At 41.7% G+C, this 19345-nt stretch overlaps 3 protein-coding genes across 9 annotated transcripts in view; all 3 read right to left on the minus strand.

The window, feature by feature from the left end:
* Window positions 1–1511: 1511 nt before the first annotated feature.
* LOC139398800 (caspase-8-like) lies at window positions 1512–9745 on the minus strand. The gene is made up of 13 exons (XM_071144582.1): window positions 9587–9745; window positions 7950–8233; window positions 7599–7704; window positions 7318–7462; window positions 7152–7225; window positions 6953–6998; window positions 5053–5126; window positions 4855–4888; window positions 4646–4741; window positions 4411–4499; window positions 3042–3162; window positions 2420–2933; window positions 1512–2278 (listed from the first exon to the last, which is right to left on the minus strand). The coding sequence occupies exons 2-13, from the start codon at window positions 8228–8230 to the stop codon at window positions 2107–2109; spliced, it is 1752 nt and encodes a 583-aa protein (XP_071000683.1). The 5' UTR covers window positions 8231–8233; window positions 9587–9745; the 3' UTR covers window positions 1512–2106.
* Window positions 9746–10003: 258 nt separating this feature from the next.
* Window positions 10004–10899, minus strand: LOC139406037 (protein FAM237A-like). Its single transcript, XM_071148501.1, has 2 exons — window positions 10515–10899; window positions 10004–10149 (listed from the first exon to the last, which is right to left on the minus strand). Exons 1-2 carry the CDS (start codon window positions 10897–10899, stop codon window positions 10004–10006), a joined length of 531 nt encoding a protein of 176 aa, XP_071004602.1.
* Window positions 10900–13613: 2714 nt separating this feature from the next.
* Window positions 13614–19345, minus strand: part of LOC139398810 (disintegrin and metalloproteinase domain-containing protein 23-like) — a 36686-nt gene continuing 30954 nt past the window's right edge. For 2 of the 7 annotated variants that reach the window (XM_071144611.1, XM_071144592.1), the window contains exons 25-26: window positions 18515–18605; window positions 13614–15513 (exon numbers count right to left, since the gene is read on the minus strand). In XM_071144611.1, the coding sequence (XP_071000712.1) occupies window positions 15468–15513; window positions 18515–18605 (137 nt within the window). In that variant the 3' untranslated portion in view covers window positions 13614–15467. Of the gene's footprint in view, window positions 15514–16345; window positions 16436–18465; window positions 18606–19345 lie in introns of those variants that run through there. The other 5 variants (XR_011631699.1, XM_071144598.1, XM_071144615.1 and 2 more) reach the window with 5 other exon arrangements.

Genomic DNA, 19345 nt, shown 5'->3' on the forward strand with positions numbered 1-19345 from the left:
TTGGCCTTTACATGCTTGGCTTATTGCCTTTGTGTTCGCTAGGCAGGGTTTTTTGCAGGACATGCAGGAGCAGATGGGGAAACTGACAGACCTCCTAAAGGATGAACGGCGGTCCCACCAGCACAGCTGCCGTGCGGTGAGATATCTAGATAGTTTCTCCAACATGGTCATCTAAAGGGGACCTCTGACTCCTAACTTCATCATGTCTCTGTTTCACAGCTGTTGGACGAAGCAGAGCGGAGAGCTGAGAGAGTTAGGCAGCAGCAACAACAGGAGATAGAGTAGGTACTTTATGCCCCACACAGCTAGCAGAGGTGGCGTCCTTTCATGCTAGACTGTCAAATTGGAATAAGGTCCTTTTGACAAAGAGGTGATTCCCAGTCACCACTTCCCTCTGACTTACAGGCAGCTAATGCAGGCCCACAGATCAGAGATCAGTGCTTTAGTGACCCTCCATACCAAGACTCTGGAGGGGGAGAAGGGCTGTGCAGAGGAGAGATGTGGTATTAAACAGGAAACAATGACTTGTGGCAGCCTAACAGTCTAACTAATACTGTCTCTTCAACCTGTCCCTGTCCCTATCACTCTCACCCTTTCTTTGCTTGTCAACCCTCACAGCCCTGCTGGAGAAAGAGTATGACTTCCTCAAAAGCTCCTTCCGCACATACAAGGTGAATTAGCCTTGCCACCTGTTGCCAGATGGCACCAGTCAGAACTTGGTGTTTCACATTTTTTGCACTGCAAAAAAAAGGTAGATTTATTTATTGAAAATTCAAATAGTGTTTTTTTCCCTACTGCTCCAGGACAGTATATTTGAGGAGATGCGTAGCAGCTGGCTAAGGAAGGAGAACAGCTGGAAAGAGGAGCAGGAAAGGCATCTCATGGACCAACTGATGCATTGTGAGGTTATTAACAATTGTGCAAAGTAGAGTGATTATACAGCTCCTCAGTTTCAGTGTTGACATTTAGAAATTGTAAATTTCTCATCACTGACAGCACGTGAGCAGCTGAACAAAAGTGAGCAGGAAAAGGATAACCAAAGAAAGGCCTTTGAGTCAGAAATGGCAGAACTCCAGGCCAGGTTTGAGGAGGAGATACAGGTCAGAGGAGGATTGTTGCTACCAATGTTAACCTGAATTTTACTTATAGGTGGTTCGGACAATGGGATAGTTTACCTCTGAAGTCACTGAGCATGTGTGGCTTTCTAGGTACTAGCTGGTGAGCTGACAGAAAAGGATGTAACCATCAGTTTGTTGAGAATAGCTTATCACCAGACACAAGAGCAACTGGATATTGTGGTAAGCTACTGATACTCTATGTATCCTCTTCATTCAGAGAAACTGTCACTGAAGTTTCTGTTCAAACCTGCTAGTGATGGCTATCTTATTGTTGTGACAGACCTGTCGTATGTCAGACTTCGGGAAAAACCCAAGCCAGCTTGGACCAAGACGCATGTCATGCATCACGCAAGAACCAACAGAGCCATAGTGCAACTCATGACCACACCAATACATGTTTGACCATATTTTTTATTCTTCCATCATAGAATTTGTCTTAAATGTGTTGTATGACATGTGGTGTCAAGGAGTACACTGTGATGTATTGAAACAGCAGCAACAACAAAATGATCTATATTGATTGAAAATGTTATTTTGTATTCATTTAGGAAGCCAATGTGCAAGGGAGTAAGAAATTGACCATTTAGAAAAAAACACATGGAAAACGTTGCATATTAAGTGCTCTTCGGTTGTTCTTGCTTTTTCTCTACAACATTTAAAAACACCCTTTAAAAAAATTCCTGAAACGTTCTATTTACAGTTCTTTGGATATATTTATACTGAATTTCATTTTTTATATAAGGTGTAAAAAACAGTTAACATTCAGTTTTGGAAAAACACAGCAGTTTATACTTGAGGGATCCCTGAGGTGTGCAGTGTAGACAGGAGTGTGGAGACAGTCTCTCAGTCTAGGGCAGTGCTATTCAAGTACTAGTCTTTTCCCCATGGATTAATATCGTCGGTGAGAGTCCACTCAACTAGTTTCTGAATCAGTACCCTGAATAGATGGGAAAGGTGACGACCATTAAAGAAATCTGCTCTAGTGTTCTCAAGCCAATGCTTGTGGCTCACATAGTCTGGGAGGTGGTTCTTTGGGAATGGGAAAGACCACCCTCTTTCTGAGCGAGTATGCAGGCTGGGGCATCTGCTTCTTAATGCCATTTGTCTTCCTGCTGACATCATCATTCACCTTGGTCAGGATGGACAGCAAGTCATACCCACTGGACAGAGAGAGAACAATGAGGAAATCAAACATGATATTAATTTACCAACAATACGCTCACATCTGTACGTCATATTTCACTGTGTACTGATGGCAGAATCTAACAACAGAGAGACCAAGCATATTTCTGAGCACTAACCTGGGCACCAAGTTGATGAGGTTCTGGCACAACGACTGGATGAACCAAGTGCCCTGCCTCTTGTCTCTAAAAGAGGCAAAGTGAGGGACAGTGGCCATGCCCAGAAGGAAGTCAGCATCAGTGGGAATGGAGTCTCTGTGTACCACTGCATCAGTGCAGATAGAGCTGGAGGTAGTAGAGCTTGGTGCTGGGCCATCAGACTGGATAAACACTTGCTTTTGGTCCTTGTTGCCCTGACAGGCCTGGATGAAGAACAGCTTGGGCTTGTCCCTCAGTGAGCTGCACTCCAGTCCAGAGAAGGGCTCTGTGAGCTCCCTGACACTGACCTCCAGCCCGTCCACCCCGTAAACACCTCCCTCTAGGCCGTGGCTCAGAACGCAGCACACCAGGCAGTCCATCTGACTGTGATCCCGGTTGCGCAGCTCCGCAAGTAGAGACAGTATCTTCTCCCGACTGCAGTCTGGCTCAGTCTGTGTCTCAAAGCCCAGCCACTTAAACACACTCACCAAACTCTCTAAAACACAAGTGGTTGTGGTTGATCCCTGGTTCTTCAAAAGCAACCCACATACAGGTATTGGAAGTATTTCAGTATAGTAAGTATTACAAGTAAAGATGATCTTACTTTTGTCAATGTGTGTTCCCGCTCTTTCTTTTAACGGTAGAGGGGAATTTCTAAAGTCGCAGTTGTTAATGATCAGACAGAAACCTCTCTTTTTTCCTGTCATAGAATATTCTCCCAGTTCCTACAGAAAGAAAATACATGTAGAGCATTCGGAAAATCTTCAGACCCCTTGACTTTTTCCACATTTTGTTACGTTACAGCCAGTGTATTAAATAAAACAGTTTTCTCATCAATCTCCACACAATACCCCATAATGATGAAGCGAAAAACAGGGTTTTAGTAGTGTTTGCAAATGTACTAAACATAAAAACAGAAATACCATATTCACATAAGTATTCAGACCCTTTGCTATGAGACTCGAAATTGAGCTCAGGTCCATCCTGTTTCCATTTATTATCCTTGAGATGTTTCTACAACTTGATTGGAGTCCACCTGTGGTGAATTCAATTGACTGGACATGATTTGGAAAGGCACACACCTGTCTATTAAAGGTCCCACAGTTGACAGTGCATGTCAGAGCAAAAACCAAGCCATGAGGTCGAAGGAATTGTCCGTAGAGCTCCGAGACAGGATGGTGTCGAGGCACAGATCTGGGGTAGGGTACCAAAAAATGTCTGGAACATTGAAGGTCCCCAAGAACACAGTGGCCTCCCTCGTTCTTAAATAGAAGAAGTTTGGAACCACCAAGATTCTTCCTACAGCTGGCCGCCTGGCCAAACTGAGCAATTGGGGGAGAAGGGCCTTAGTCAGGGAGGTGACCAAGAACTCCGACTGGGGCGAAGGTTCACCTTCCAAGTCTCTGAATGTCCTTCAGTGGCCCAGCCAGATCCTGGACTTGAACTGGATCAAACATCTCTGGAGAGACCTGAAAATAGCTGTGCAGCGACACTCCCCATCCAACCTGACAGAACTTGAGAGGATCTGTAGAGAAGAGTGGGAGAAACTCCCCAAATACAGGTGTGCCAAGCTTGTAGCGTCAAACCCAAGAAGACTTGAGGCTGTAATCGCTTCCAAAGGTGCTTCAACAAAGTACTACAAAATGTGATACTTCAGCTTTTTATATATATTTGCAAAAAAAATACAAAAAACTGTTTTTGCTTTGTCATTATGGGGTATTGTGTGTAGATTGATGAGGGGAAAAACACAATTTCATCAATTTTAGAATAAGGCTGTAATGTAACAAAAATCTGGAAAAAGTCAAGGGGTCTGAATACTTTCCGAATACACCGTACGTCATATACAAATCCATAATCCCAGAAACAACTAGTGTACCTAAAATAATCCATACATTACAATCCACTTTCAGTAAAAACAGGCACTGACATGACTTTGTCAACGCTCCTTTAAAAATAATCATTATAAGAGAAACCTCTCTTTTGGTGTTTCCTCTCTGAGGATCTGCTGGGCCAAAGTTCTTATTGTCTCCACATGAGGATGTGGATGAAACATGATGATACTCTATATGAGAGAAGACATGGATCAGGTAAGAATGCATCAATGATACAGCTAACAAACAGTGAGGCCAATGAGCCAACAGAGTGAGTGGGAAAGGGAAGAGTCAGAAGGCCCCTTTTGCAGATTGGCATTATACATTCTCAATTGACCTTTAATGGGAGCAGCACAGTTGTCCCCATTGGTACTTAGGAGACTCAGCCCATGTGAAAGTCCTGCATCCATCGAATATGAGACTCTCCGAACATCTGTTGTGTGGATAGACCAAGATGGCACAAAAAGGTCAAGTGAGTTCTGTACTGTACTCCAAAACAGAGAACAAAGGTAGAGGGCGGCACAGCATGTTCAGTGTGGGACTTACCCAGAGAGGTGTCAGATCGATTCAGAGAGGATACCTGTGAATGGAAGAAGAGGTTACTACACAGACATGAGGGATGGCCATGGCCTCTGATGTAAAGACTGGCGGGGTGTTCCTGTTGATGTAGGCTGTATGCTCCAATGCAGCATATACAGCAAATAAGTGTGGCCCCAAAACCTGGACTGAACATTAGACACTTACCTTGGCTGAAGGCTGTGAACTCGAGAAGTAAGTGGGGGGAATGAGAGTCTCGTCAGAATGGCCATACGGTTCAACTAAGACAAAAAGAAAATGGAATGTGTAAGACAAACAGGAAATGGAAGGTGAGCATGTTATAACATAGTGAAGAAGATTTGACATTGACAGTACCCACTGGGCAGATCGTGTCATTTCAACGTTGACATTTTGGTAATATTTGGTTGAGATTTCAACCTTTATTCGCCCAGTCAAAAAGACAGCCAGAAATGTGTTGAATTCCCAAAGCTAAAAGCACAACCAAATTCCAATGGGAAAACAACATCTGATTTATGGTTTAGTTGTCATCTAAATGTGTTATCACCATGCTTTCAACCATTAAAAAGCTAAACAAAGTTCAAATGTCACATATTTTGTATTTACACAACTTGATATGTTATCACTGTGCTTTATCTAATAGCACAAACAAATGAATTGGATTGTAATTGAGATAACAATAAAAGTACATAGTGCAAGTGATCGATGTTGTTCATGATTCTGCACAGATTATTACAGCAATTGTGAAGATCTCCACAGACCTGCGACGACCTATTCATGCTATCTTGAACATGCACGCTTTATATGACTATATAAGAAGACATTTATAGTTACAGTAACCTCAAAATGTGGCCATGGATGTGTTACTCATTTTAAGGTTGAATAAATACTGTTACATTAGTTTGTAAGATGTTTTTTACTTTCGGCAATTTACTGTATTACAAAATGAATATTGAATTGTGTTTGGTTGACAACGCAACCAAATATCAACATTTAATGCTTGGATAGTTTCATTAGAGCCACTGGCTTAATCCCATTCTTTAACTTTTTGGGGTTTAGTTGGAGATCCAACATAATTTGTTAACTTGTCGACAAGTTAATAGGCTATTGACTGTATTGCAAAAGTGATATTGAATTTTGTTTGATGGCCAACAAATTCCATCTGGTCTACAAATCAATAATGTATATGTTAGATTCACGTCTCCATCTCAACCTATAATCAAAGTTAAAGAATAGGACTAAATCAAATGAAACTTTATTTACAGTGCATTTAAAGTTTGACTTAGACCTACTCTTGACTTAGTTTGACTTAGACCTACTATTTTGATTTTCGGTTGAGATTGAGACGTGAATCCAACATATCAATTATTAATTTGTAGACAAACTGGAATTAAAGCCAGACTAATTCAGTGGTACAGATGGAGCTATCCAAGCAGCATATACATCTCCTTCAAATGTTGATATTACACAAATGAATCATTCATAGGTTGGATTCACATCTCCATCTCAACCACAAATGCAAGTTAAAGAATAGTACTACATCTAATCTAATCAAACATTAAAAGCACTTTGAATAAAGTTTCATTAGAATTAGTTATACTCTTCAACTTTGTGGTTGAGATGGAGATGTGAATCCAACATATTAATGATTAAAACTTGAAGATTACACTTGAAATCAACCAAAGCTTGAAACCCTAAGCATATGTATTGTCTATTTGTGTTGTTGAATTCTGGGTTGAATTGAAACAATAGCTGTTGATGACTTTGTTAATGCTATATAGTCCTGAATAGCATCATTGATGATATATGTCTGATAAAGTATGGTCCCATTTCATTTGCTCTGTTAAACCTACCTTTTTGGAATGACTTTGATAGCAACAGTGAATCTATTTAGTTTTTAAGAGGTCACTGAAAGTCATTCTCACGATAGCACATTAATAGTAGTCAGTAACAAATATAAAAGCAGGGCTTGGTTAAAACCCTGGATGGGAGACCAAATGAACAGCTGAAGATCAACTCTCTAGTAGGAGGTGATTCAACGTTGATTCAACCAGTTTGTGCATAGTGGATAGTGACAGCTCCCATCTACCTGATAGTTCACAAGAGACAGGCCTCTTTGGAAGCATGGAGGCAGCCTGAAGGAAAGAAAATAAAACAGGCATGAGAGTCTGTGAGGATTATACTGTAGTAGCTTATCAAGATATGAACTGAAATGTGTCCATGAGAACTGGATATCAAGATAATGTAAGACATTTAAAAAAGGTGTGCTGACGAGCATTGTATGTTACCTGGATTCCTGCATGAGCTTCAGACACAGATCTTGGTCTTAACAGTCCCACCCCTGTCTCTTGAGTTCCTGGTCCTGATTGAATAGCATAAAACATCTCAGTCATATCCCCGTTCTAAATCCTTGACAGGCAAGGGATTGGATAGTTCAGCATATAAGTGATTTACCAGATAAGGAATTCTGTGTCTTGTACTTTTTGATCGTTTTTTTCAACACGGGGCAGACACTTTCAATAATGCTTTCAAGAGTGTTTAGTTTTACGATGCTCAAAATATCCATTTTCTCCATTTCCAGGAATAATTGCAAGGTTGTCTGAAAGCATAAAGCAAAATGTGTACCGTCAGTTGGTCCATCAAGATAAGCACTAAATTGCACAAAATACTGTAAAAGGTTACTGCCTTACTCTGGACAACACATATTCCATTTTAGACTGTTCTGACATACTCACCAGGTTGTCCTCCAGTTTTCTACGAGGGAGTTCATTACTCAACAAGAACTTGATCTCCCGCAACTCATCTCGAGTGATGTTCTCTGACAGGTCATACAGCATCTTTCTGCAGATGGTTAGATACAATGTGTCATTCACTTTTCAGAGAACATCACAGTACAGTATATGGAGTGATCAACTGTAACACAACAAGTGTTTATATTCGTGTCATGAGTGGGTAGTTGTCTTTGTCTGTATTCAATTGTGGGGGAGATGTATGGATTCAGATGTAGTAATCATTTAATTCCCAGCCACTTCCGACAACACTAAGCCTGGGGATGAGGTTATAGTAAATGTGGCCTATATATTCACCTATAAGGAGAGATGTGTCTACTGGTTGTTGGTAGCTGGTTGTTGAGGCCAAGGCCTCGCATCAAGCTGTGCCGCTGGATGGTGAGTAGTAGGTCAGCAAGCAAGCAAGGTTGATCAGGGGATAACAGTTCTTGGTCCGTCAGAAGAGAGAAGAGTTTACTAGCTGTGGTCACTGAGTTCAGGTCTTTACCCAGTAAATCTGTACAAAGAAATGCAAGTGCTTGTACTTCTTCACTGCTCAGGGCTTGTTCCACTTGCAACAGCAGCCTTTGGAAATCCATCTCCTGTCGAAATACCAATATGATTGCTATGTTTGATATCTATAAATACATATTGTGAATTTACAATCTCTGTACATGGTATTAATAGAATGTCCGTTGAAAATATCAATTAGCCCAGGTGAGTAATCAATTGGATAGCCCTCTAGTGCAGCAACTTTCAGGGGGATGGGGACCCCTAGGGGCCTCAGTGAATTTTCTAGTTTGTCCCAGCATACTTATGTTTTAGAATTGTCTAATTTTCAATTTCCACCCGCATAAAAATCAGAGAGGAAACCATGGGGGGGAAAGCATTTATATTCTATAGAAGAGCTCATACTTAACACACTAGAATATTATACTCAGATAATTATATAAAACAGTAATACGTCTCTTAAACTGGGTGTACACTACACGTTTTTGGCCCCGATTTAGCTGTCCCAGAGAAGTTTTTAAGATCGGAGACAAAAACCCCCCATGTCGTTGCCTAATCTGGGCGCGCGGCCGTCACGGACGCTGGTTTAATGTGAGCGGCTCAGAGACGCAATCCGAGGGATACCGATCTCGTCTTTCAGGAATCCCAGACTTCCCGATATTTTCAAACGTTTGATTTTAACAGCACACAATCTGCAATGTTCTTGTGGTGTGAGATGTGCCCTGACAAGTTTTGAGAACGGTGATCAGCGACAGCCAATGCGAGCTCGCCAGAGAAGAAACCAGTGAGATGATGACGTTGTTTCGCATCACCAAGAAGGTGTAGACTCACAAACCGGAGCGATGACTACTACTAGTATGCGTCTGCACTTTGTACTTGCCTTTAATTAACCAACGCGTCAATTCGTTACAGCTCTGAAGTGCACAAACAATGTTTTTTTTGCGAGATAGCGTGGTATCAACAATCCTCACGACCAAGTAAAATATCTTGCAGTGTGTGACCGCCGTCTGTGCCACATCGTTTAGTGACATAAAATGCCTCTAATGTGATAGGCTGAGCGATGTTAGGATTCTGAAAGTCATATAGTGTGTACACCCGGATTTAGCCCACACTATTGTAACGACCCTGGGTTTATAAGCACGGAAATCGACCCTGTTTTATTAGACTATTATAGAAGTAAAGTTGAGAATGAGAAACCATGACAAATCTACATTAATTCACCCATAACAAGCCATACACTCTGTCCAATAAAAAATAGCACATTGTCCAAAAAGGCTATACAGGGTATAATACCATTGTTTTACTGTTTAATTAGATGCCCCACCCAAGAACAAGTTTGGTGAAAGTATAGCTGAAGGACGGAGTTGAGCGTTCCTCGGCTAGAAATAATAGTGCGTTCGAAGTGTAAATGTGCGTCCTGATATTTCAAGTCCAAACAGGCCTACCTGTACTTTTGGAGAGGTAACATAAACAACAGGAATATCAATTTTTTCCAAAGATCCTGTCTTCTTCCCGATAACACCTACAAGTCATTTTATTTCCTTGAAAGTACCGGGAGGTTTCGTTACAAGTGGCGTGAAGTCAGTACAGTACTTCGAGCTTTCCTCACGCCAATTTCATAGGATACGCCCCGTTTCAATATTTCCAACCAATGGTCTCACCCTTTCCAAATGTTGCAATGTAGCTGTAATTAATATAGATGAGTCACCCTAATCCTCACAAACGTACAGTGGCATCCATGCATTGTCATACACACGACATACACTTAGGCAAGTACACTGAATGTAATATTTTTTATTCAACACATCAAAGGTAGAAAAAGTCAATAGGACATATGGACTTGGTTGAATTATAATGTGTGGTTAAAGAATAGATCTACTCTTGATCCCCCTGGTGCGAGTGATGTGATTTAAAATGCCTGGTCCAAAGTGCTGAACCTGGATCTTTAGCCATCCCTGAGATGACTCGTCATTGGAGACGTTAGTCTGTGAGTCCTGAACAAAAGATTCTGCAAGATAAAGTCAGAAAAAACCCGATTCATTACTAGTGGTGAATATGTTTCATTCAGAGATTTAAGCATGGTTATGTGTACAGATCAGATCCCATCATCTCATCATAATGATCTTTTAACAGTGACTTGCAATTGACTAAATCAATGATATGTACAGCAACACACAACGTAGCAGTCATTATCTCACAACACACGTTTATAGGCTACTTCTGTGTTCTAATCATGGCACCAGATCAGCCTTGATATCAGTTGCAATAGAAAATGTATCCTGTACACACAGACAGAGCCTAACTCGGCTCCTTAAAAAGTATCCACGCCCAAACTGTAAACTGGAGAGAAAAGTGTCAGAGACAGGTACTTACTGTCAGTGACGAGTGAGCGCGTTGCAGTGATCTGCTCATGGGGCCAAGTTAGCTGCCGCCTCCCCAGTCCATGGGTCCGGGACAGGACACAATCCACATAGATGTCCCAGAAGACCTGGGCCAGGTCCCAGAATAGAGCACTGTGCTTCCTGTTGTCTGACGACTTAAGGAACACCATCAGGTCCCAGAAGGCAGACACGGTGTCAGCGATCCTCGGGGAGCGCATCTCCAGCAGGAGCTCTGAGGAGGAGGTCCAGCACTGTGATGCCCTGCTCAGAGTCAGGGGGTCCACCTGTCCTGGCTTCTGACCTTGGAGAGGTACCACACATACACAGCCCATGAGCAGCACTGTAGCCAGAAACATGTTGAGGATTGTAGTATCCATCTGTGTTGAGACAGAATGGAAATGTTGGTAAAACATGAACGACGCCAATATTCACCAAAACGACTTTGTCTCTAATCAAACATAATGTTATCCCTGCATTCTGTTTTTAGAATGGATATTTGAATTAGGCTATTGTTAAAGATAGCCCGTAGGAATTTACATGTTCTCAGAATAAACTATTCCCTTTAAATGGTAAAGATTAAAACATAGTTATTTTTCCATAAAATACAAATAAAGTAATATGTTCCCAACAAATATCAGGCACTCTATTTTTTATAAATAACATGCCAAATATTGATGAAAAATAAGCATATAACTGCTGTGTGAGGAAATATCATAAAAGTGAAAGGCCCACTAAGCTTTTATTTTAAACTGCTTTATTTCGAATAAAGTACATTTTGCAAGATTAACCTGGCAACAAATATTTCTCAAACAAAACGTTCTAATTTCAGGTTTTTATTAAATCTACACGAAAAAGCTCGTAAAATACAACAGGTGCAAAACAGGGACTTACCTTTTGTAGAGTGATGTAGTTTGTGCAGCCCTCGATGTTTAGATGCTCATCTGTTTGCTCTCAAATACAGTACGTCAGTCTATCTAAGGGGGACGGCCAAATAGTTTATTAGTGTTCCAATGGAAGTGATTGAACACTGTCTGACTGTCACATGCTGATTTCTATTGGACGGATTCATCATTTGCATAAAATGTGAATTGAAATGTACATTGTTACACATCATTCTTCAGGAGTTTTACACTGGAGGGAGGGTTCTTTCATGTCTAGAGAGGCTATAACCTAGACCTTCCACTTTGGCAGTGCATCAATCTGTTCCTTTGTTTTTAAATCCCCTATACAAAAACATAATAAATAACAACTACAATATTTCATTAATACATTCATAATCCATCTGAATACACTTTGTCAAGAACTGAAAAGGTGGTTTTATGAACAACCTTGGATTAGGCCTCTGGTCTGTGGTTAAAGCTTGTATTAACAAAACAACAGGAACTGTGACTAAACCTTTCAGAGATATTATCAGACATATTTCTTGGTAAGAAAGCAAGTCCAGGAGTAAGCAAGTAAACACATGTTCATGAAACAGACTATTTGGTTGATTGTTTTCTGTTGCATGATAAATGTTTACTGAGTAGGTCATAGGTTAGTCAAATCTGACCCTATTCATAATGAAACAATTGGTTGTTTAAACCCCCCCCCCCCCCAAAAAAAAATGTGGGGGATCTCCTCTATTTGCAACCTTGTGCAAAGAACTGTTACTTTATTCAGATATCAGAATTTCTTACAGAACTTCTAGGATAATTTGCATATCCTAAATCACATCTCAGGGATAGCTACAATCCTATTTCAAGCAGTTCGGGTATAACCATATTCCTGAGTGAATGAGTCAGACTGCTGCACAGCCATGAGTACAGCCCAGCTTCATTCAAGCTGAAGAGTCACGGAAAGGAAGACAGCAGGAGATCTGACTCTGGGTCAACTTGGAAAGTCCTTATTTCCGGTTGCAGTGCAGACGAAACACACGGGAGTACTGGCGTGCTACGTAAGCCGTGTGCCGATGCTTTTAGTGAAATGCCACATGCATGCGTGATCTGGGAGTTAATTGGAGCCTTAGTGAGAAGCCATAGATAAGTGGGCTGCGGTGGGCTACCACCAAGTCATTCATCCTTCTAATGACACCTTAAGAGAGGTTTTATGATGGAAGTTCCACCTTTTCTCTCTCTGGTGTTTTGACGGGATAAGACACTAGAAGTGTCTTTCAATTGAAGGAAGCAATCACCTCAGTAAAATTGGGAATATTAAAGTTCAAATCATAATGTTAGAGTGATTATAGGCAGGAAGTTTAGGAATCATTATTCATTAGATGGTATAAACATTTGGAAAGGTTTTGTTACACTGTACATATGTGACGAAAGCTTCAACACTTTGGAGGACTTTATTTCGTTTGAGTTTGAGCTGCACTTCCTGGCTGATGACTCGAGCTCTTCGTGACACAGGGCCCACCTACATGTTTATGGTACGCTCAAAGTTCATATCACACACGTCTGAGAACAGGAGGTGGTCAAGTATCACATGATGGATTTATATACCGACTCAAGCACAGTACAACATGCTCTAACCTCGTATTCATTCTCTGCTGCACTTTTATAGCTTGACTGCATTATTTAAAGGCCCAATGCAGCTGTTTTTATCCCAATAAAAAAACATTTCTGGGTAACAATTAAGTACCTTACTGTTATTAAAAAAATTGAAATGGTCAAAATTAAAAATAATTGCTTCTTAGCAAAGAGCAATTTCTCAAGCAATAATTGTGCTGGGACTGTCTGGGAGTGGTCTGGGTGAGGGGCCTAATTGGACAAGCTTAATGGGGGGGATATGTAACCTAAAAACTAGCTGTTGTTAGCAGAGAGGTTTGAAACTCTCTTTGTTATTGATCTGATAAATTATACCGCCTGGTGATGTCGCCAGGCAGGCCAAAACTCCATCCCACCAAATCAGGCTTACATTTCTGCCGGTCTTTTCAAACAGCTCTTACACTAAAACAACATTATCATCATTTTCACAATTTAACCTTTTTATTCCCAACCTCATTGTGTGTAAATATATGTAAAACACAGGAAAAATCACATTTTGACCGCACTGGACCTTTAAGCACAGTTCTACAGTTCTAAGGCCCAAAAGAAAGACAGAGGCTCTTGGATAAAATACTTCAGTAGTTTATTCGTCGGTCCAACTGTACATGATGCAGTGTTGATAGGGACACGAGATGATGACTAATATGGAGGTTTACACAATGCCAGTGCTATGGCAGCACCTGGAACACACCAACTGTCTGTCTGTCAGCTTGGCTGGAAACTAAAGTCCTGGAAAAGTAACCTGTTGAGGCCTCGGCACATACAGTATGTCAGATTAGAAATGTCATCTTAGATTGGTGGAAAAACACACAAAAATAACATTTTCCTTTGATTCCACAAACGTAAAAGGATGTTCTTTTCACTTGGACATATGAATTCAATTATGCTTTTCCATTCTTTAGTTCAGTACTTTGAAGCTAAATGAAACGAGATGTGGAAGTGGCCGAATACAAAAGGTTGTCTGATTCGCAAAGGTTTTTGTTCCATGTTTATACTGATATCATTATTACATTTAATAACCCATAAGTTTGTGCAATATCTTTCTTTGCATAGAAATAAAAGTTAAATGTTTTGTTTGTTGACATGCACCTATCTTTTGTAGCGTATTTTAGCTTGCGGATTTTTGGGACTCCCTTATAGAATTATAAGCCCACTATAGTGTGAATGCATGCAGCGTACCAGTAGAGCTGAACTTGATTTCTAGCAAGAGTTTATGGAGAGCGCCAAGCTAGCCAGTATAGTGGGTGTTGATGAGGACTGTTAAATAGTGACACCACCTGGTAACACAGTTGGGACTAATCTGCAGGGACACACTGCATGCCTGTCTGCAGCACTGGGAGAGAGAGGCACACAGACTGCAGACAAAGGGGAAAGTGCTCTGTGTGCGACAACATCCAAACATTCCACGTGATTGATTCTTTGGCTTTTGAGTCACTACTGGAAGTACTTAAGGAACCCCATGACGTCAGTCATAGACTGGATAATCTGCGATCATTCTTTCTGTCACCATCGCTGTGCCCTGACCTCTAGAGAAGACACATGTATACCCCTAAATCTGACCTCTCATCTGTACTGTGTATACTGAACCTGACCCTTGACCTCTATATTGGATAAATACAGAATGTAGCGCGTGGTAACACCTAATAGACAGACTATGACATTGTCTGGTTATCCATAGCATTTTGGCCCAAATCATAATTGCGTTACTGTTTTTCATTAACATTGCCAAAAACACCCGCTATACAACATGCTTAAAGATAAAACAGAAGCAGAGTGTGTCAGTGTAAAATGATATGTTATAATTCAGAATCTGAACTCGTTCTCCTCTTTTATGTACAATGTTGCCCGACATATGCTTCAATTTATTGAATGTGGTCTGCATTTCCCATTTGGGTTCTAGCATGCAGCCCTCTTCCTCTCATTGTGGTGACCTAAGGAGGAGGAGCCTGTTCAGGGTACCACCGGGTTTGTTTTTTTAATGAGGCTATTCTCCTCCATTTGACGATTCAGTGGTGATTTCTCTCTTCTTTTTTTTGTTTGTTGATTTGCTGTGTGTCGTTCATAGCTTTGGTAGCCATGCAAAGTCCTTTAGCGAGGGCCCCTCATGCCAGAGCCAGCGAGCTGCACGCTCTGTGCGGGAAATCATGCCTGGTGAGAGAATATAATGGTGTGAGTTCCGCCTGAACGCCTGTGCACTGGCACTAACGATGAAAGGAAAAGGAGAGGAGTTCTGTAGCTCTAGAGATCAGGATGGGGTTGTTAGGTGGGTGGGGTTGAAGAAGGCTGCATTTCTACATGACTAAGATGGAATTTGTTAAATTGTCCTCTATTTCTTTTTCAAGTAAATCTAATGCCAAAAATCAGCAGCTGTAAGTGCAGTCCAGAGGATCCCTCTGTGCCCTTCGACCTCTCCTCCGGCCTTATATGGCACTGGCGTTGGGGTCGTACCGTCGCTTCTTCACATTTCTTCGCGTTCAGGGGAGAGTTGGGGAAAGAAGACAGGGATCAATACATGGTATATTACTGATGATGGTGGTACAGTCAGTGCACCGTGGAGAAGCAGCCACACTCATCTCTTAGACAACAGGAGCCATATCTGTTCCTTTCGCACTGGACCGCTCCCTGCAGCTACGCGCTTCAGTGAGGTCACTAGATCCCCCCCTAGATTGATTTGATATGTTCACTATTGGTATGTGTAATGCTGTCGTTAAGTCTTTCCGATTGACCTATGAGTCAATTCTTCTGCATTGTAATGACATCCATTTTGTGTTTCAAATGTGCAACCATAATATGGTGCTGGAGGCAATGAGAAGAGGCTGTGCTAGTCCATGTGGCATACAGTTAGCTTTCCAAAACACAAGGACAAGGATAGGACACGAATCTCTCATTACCATCTCTGACAGGAAAATATATTAGTTCCATTCAAAACATTACCATCTGGGGGGAGAGAGAGAGCCAACAAAAATGTACTCTATTAAAGGGGGAAAGAGGAGACAACAACAGCACATCAACAACAACAACAACAACGACAACAACACCAACAACAAGATAACACCAACAGGAGAGTTATGCATAACCTCCCCGTAATGTGGCTTGATGTGGGGCTTCTAGCAGTCTGTCATGCACCTGTTTCAATAGTAGGCCAGTGGGAGGTGGCACTATTGATGTGCGTGGTGGGTCATGCAGCTCAATGCGCCGTGTCTGTACCAGGTCTGTGAAGCAGGCAGCAATGGCAGCTGGTGTGGGCGGGTCCAGGAGTCCTGCTCTGCTCTAGGGCGGAGCCTGGCCATCCAGGTGGGTGTGGCCAGCCATGGCACAAAGGCTGCGGCCAACAATATGGCCCTGGCTTCTCTCTCACCACTTCCGCTTAAACTCTCACCCTTGAACCCTCGTACCAGATTGAGAAAAAGATTATGGTAGTGATAAGAGTATGGTAACCCAGGAGCATGTCATCCTGAGTTGGGCTCAGCCTTTGTGCAATGAACTGACCTTCTCCAAGTCAACCAAGTCTACATGCAGAAATATTTTTGGGGGTGAGAAACATGATGCGTTGCTAACTGGCATGCTTTGGTGGCTGCAGTATAACCCTTATCAACTCCTTATTTTTCCTCCTTTAGATTTAGGGTGTGTAACACTCCTGTTGCTTGAGACAGCAGGCTTACTAGCGAGCGATTGGCACTTGATTCCTCAGATTAGGGAACATAGCATACTGCATCACACAGTAAACTAGCTGGCTATGTATTTTACACTGAGTACACAAAACATTAAGAACACCTGCTCTTTCCATAACATAGACTGACCAGGTGAATCCCGGTGAAAGCTATGATCCCTTATTGATGTCACGCTAGTGAACACTCTGCAGAGCTGCCTCCATGACAAGATTAATGACAATAAAAGCCAAACAGCGTTTTTACCCTAATTGAATATTGTGTATATACACTGAGTGTACAAAACATTATGAACACCTGCTCTTTTCATGACATAGACTGACCAGGTGCATCCAGGTGAAATCTATGATCGCTTATTGATTCATTCCACTTCAAATCCACTTCAATCAGTGTAGATGAAGGGTAGGAGACAGGTTAAAGAAGGATTTTTAAGCCTTGAGACAATTGAGACATGGATTGTGTATGTGTGCCATTCAGAGGGTGAATGGGCAAGACAAAATATTTAAGTGCCTTTGAACGGGGTATGGTAGTAGGTGCCGGTTTGTGTCAAGAACTGCAATGCTGCTGGGTTTTTCACACTCAACAGCTTGGGGGGATGCAACTCAATATTAGGAAGGTGTCCCTAATGTTTGGTATGCTCAGTGTAGACATGTACAATCTGGAAGAGTATGTGTAAAGGAGGTATAATCTTAATCCATAGACTAAATTAGTAATAAGAACAGTTTGGTCTACAAGTGCTCTTATAAAACTGATTCAATTATTTTTATGCTAACCCCCCCCCCCAAAAAAAAATATATATATGTTATATTGTCACATACGCCAGATAGGTGCAGTGAAATGTGTTGTTTTACAGGGTCAGCCATAGTAGTACAGCACCCCTGGAGCAAATTAGGTTTAAGTGCCTTGCTCAAGGACACATCAACAGATGTTTCACCTTAACGGCTCAGGTATTCAAACCAGCAACCTTTCTGTTACTGGCCCAACACTCTAACCGCTAGGCTACCTTCCGCCCTAACCAGCAGGTTTAGTAACTGTATTGAACATGCACGTCAAGCTTTGAGCTGTGCCCGTCTTATCAGTTTGAGGTTCTGCCACAGACGCACAGATGCCCACCACCTCTCCAACATAATCTCTATGATAATCACCCTATATTACTGAATGTGGACCTTTATTAAAGTAACTGTCCAATGTTTCCAGATTTCTATGAAATATGTGTTAAATAGTTTTCCTTCCAATTGTACTGTTAAAAAAACATATTTTCTGTGTTCGAATTGTGTGGGCGTATACTGGTCATTAAAAATATTAATGCGAGTAGACTATTGATTGGCCAGCTGAGCCTCCTCAGCAGGATGACATCATCCTCTATGAGGAAATAGCAAGCATTTTTTAAACGCTCTGTTTGAGATACAAGTTTGAAGTGGGGTTTTTTAAGTGTTTTCTCCCCCCTCCAATTTATGCTTTGGCCAAAAATACGAGTATAAAATGAGTCAACAACATTATTTGGGCATGAGTTAGCAGAATATTAACTTTTAAAAGTGAGATTTTCACTTGGACAGTTACTTTAAGACAATGTTAAGTATCATGAGCACAGGCAAGATTACTTTAAATATGTCTATGTTAAGTGTGTGTTCACGGCTTACTATGTAAGTCTATGTGTGGTTGACCTGACGTACGTATCAGGTATGTTTGTGTGTCCCCTTGGGTCTATATTCTGTAGCAGGAGCTCAAACCCTGGTGTCTATAAGCAGCAGCAGGGATGCCAGAGTCGCGGTAGGAGAGACATGCGGCGTGTTGCTTACTTAAAGCCCCATCCAGTCCCCCCCAGCACTATGGCAGCTACCAGGATGGCTCCGGCGATGGAGCCTATTATAAGATTGGTGGCACTAGGACCTGCGAAGGGTTATGGGGGAGAAAGACAATGAGCGCCTCACGTATGGCATTTCTCTACACATGGATGATCTTACACAGATGTTAAGAACAAGAACACATAGCATGAGAATACCCATTGAACTGACTGATTACGTCTGTGGTATATTTTTTGCATGCTCATCAGGCCCTCCTACAATAATGTTACCATGGTAGTAGTGATCGTGAATGCGATGTAGCACTTTGCTTGTAAATTCAAAGGTCTACATTTCAGGGACCCTATTGTCTATTGTCTACGGGCGGAGGTTCTGAAAAGACAGGCCACTAAGTTGAAAAGTTGGGCAGAGCAATGGTCCCGATAAACATGGTGGTTAGCACACAGCAAACCACAGGAGACCATAGACCTCTCTCTTACTGTATCATCTTAAACTGAGTTGTTTTACTCCTTTATGGTGGCATGTACCTAGCTACAGTCTCACCCTAACCTACATTAGCTTCCGATGACAGGTTACGTAAAGGTTCTATCTATGGTGATCTATATGAGGATTTGAATCGTGGAAAATGACCACATGGCACTATTTGGGAGTCCCAGTCACCACACAGCCCACCACTGAAAGACAGGCTATCTCACTGCGAATCACTTCCCTTGACTGGGGTCTATCTCCATGCCCCACATGCCCCAGAAAGGAGAGGATCAGAAGAGGAGCCACATGACGAGTAATAGGAAGAAGAGGAAGAAGAAGAAGAAGAGGAAGAAGAAGAAG

Source organism: Oncorhynchus clarkii, chromosome 3, assembly GCF_045791955.1.
Source record: "Oncorhynchus clarkii lewisi isolate Uvic-CL-2024 chromosome 3, UVic_Ocla_1.0, whole genome shotgun sequence".
Classification (NCBI taxonomy): Eukaryota; Metazoa; Chordata; class Actinopteri; order Salmoniformes; family Salmonidae; genus Oncorhynchus; species Oncorhynchus clarkii.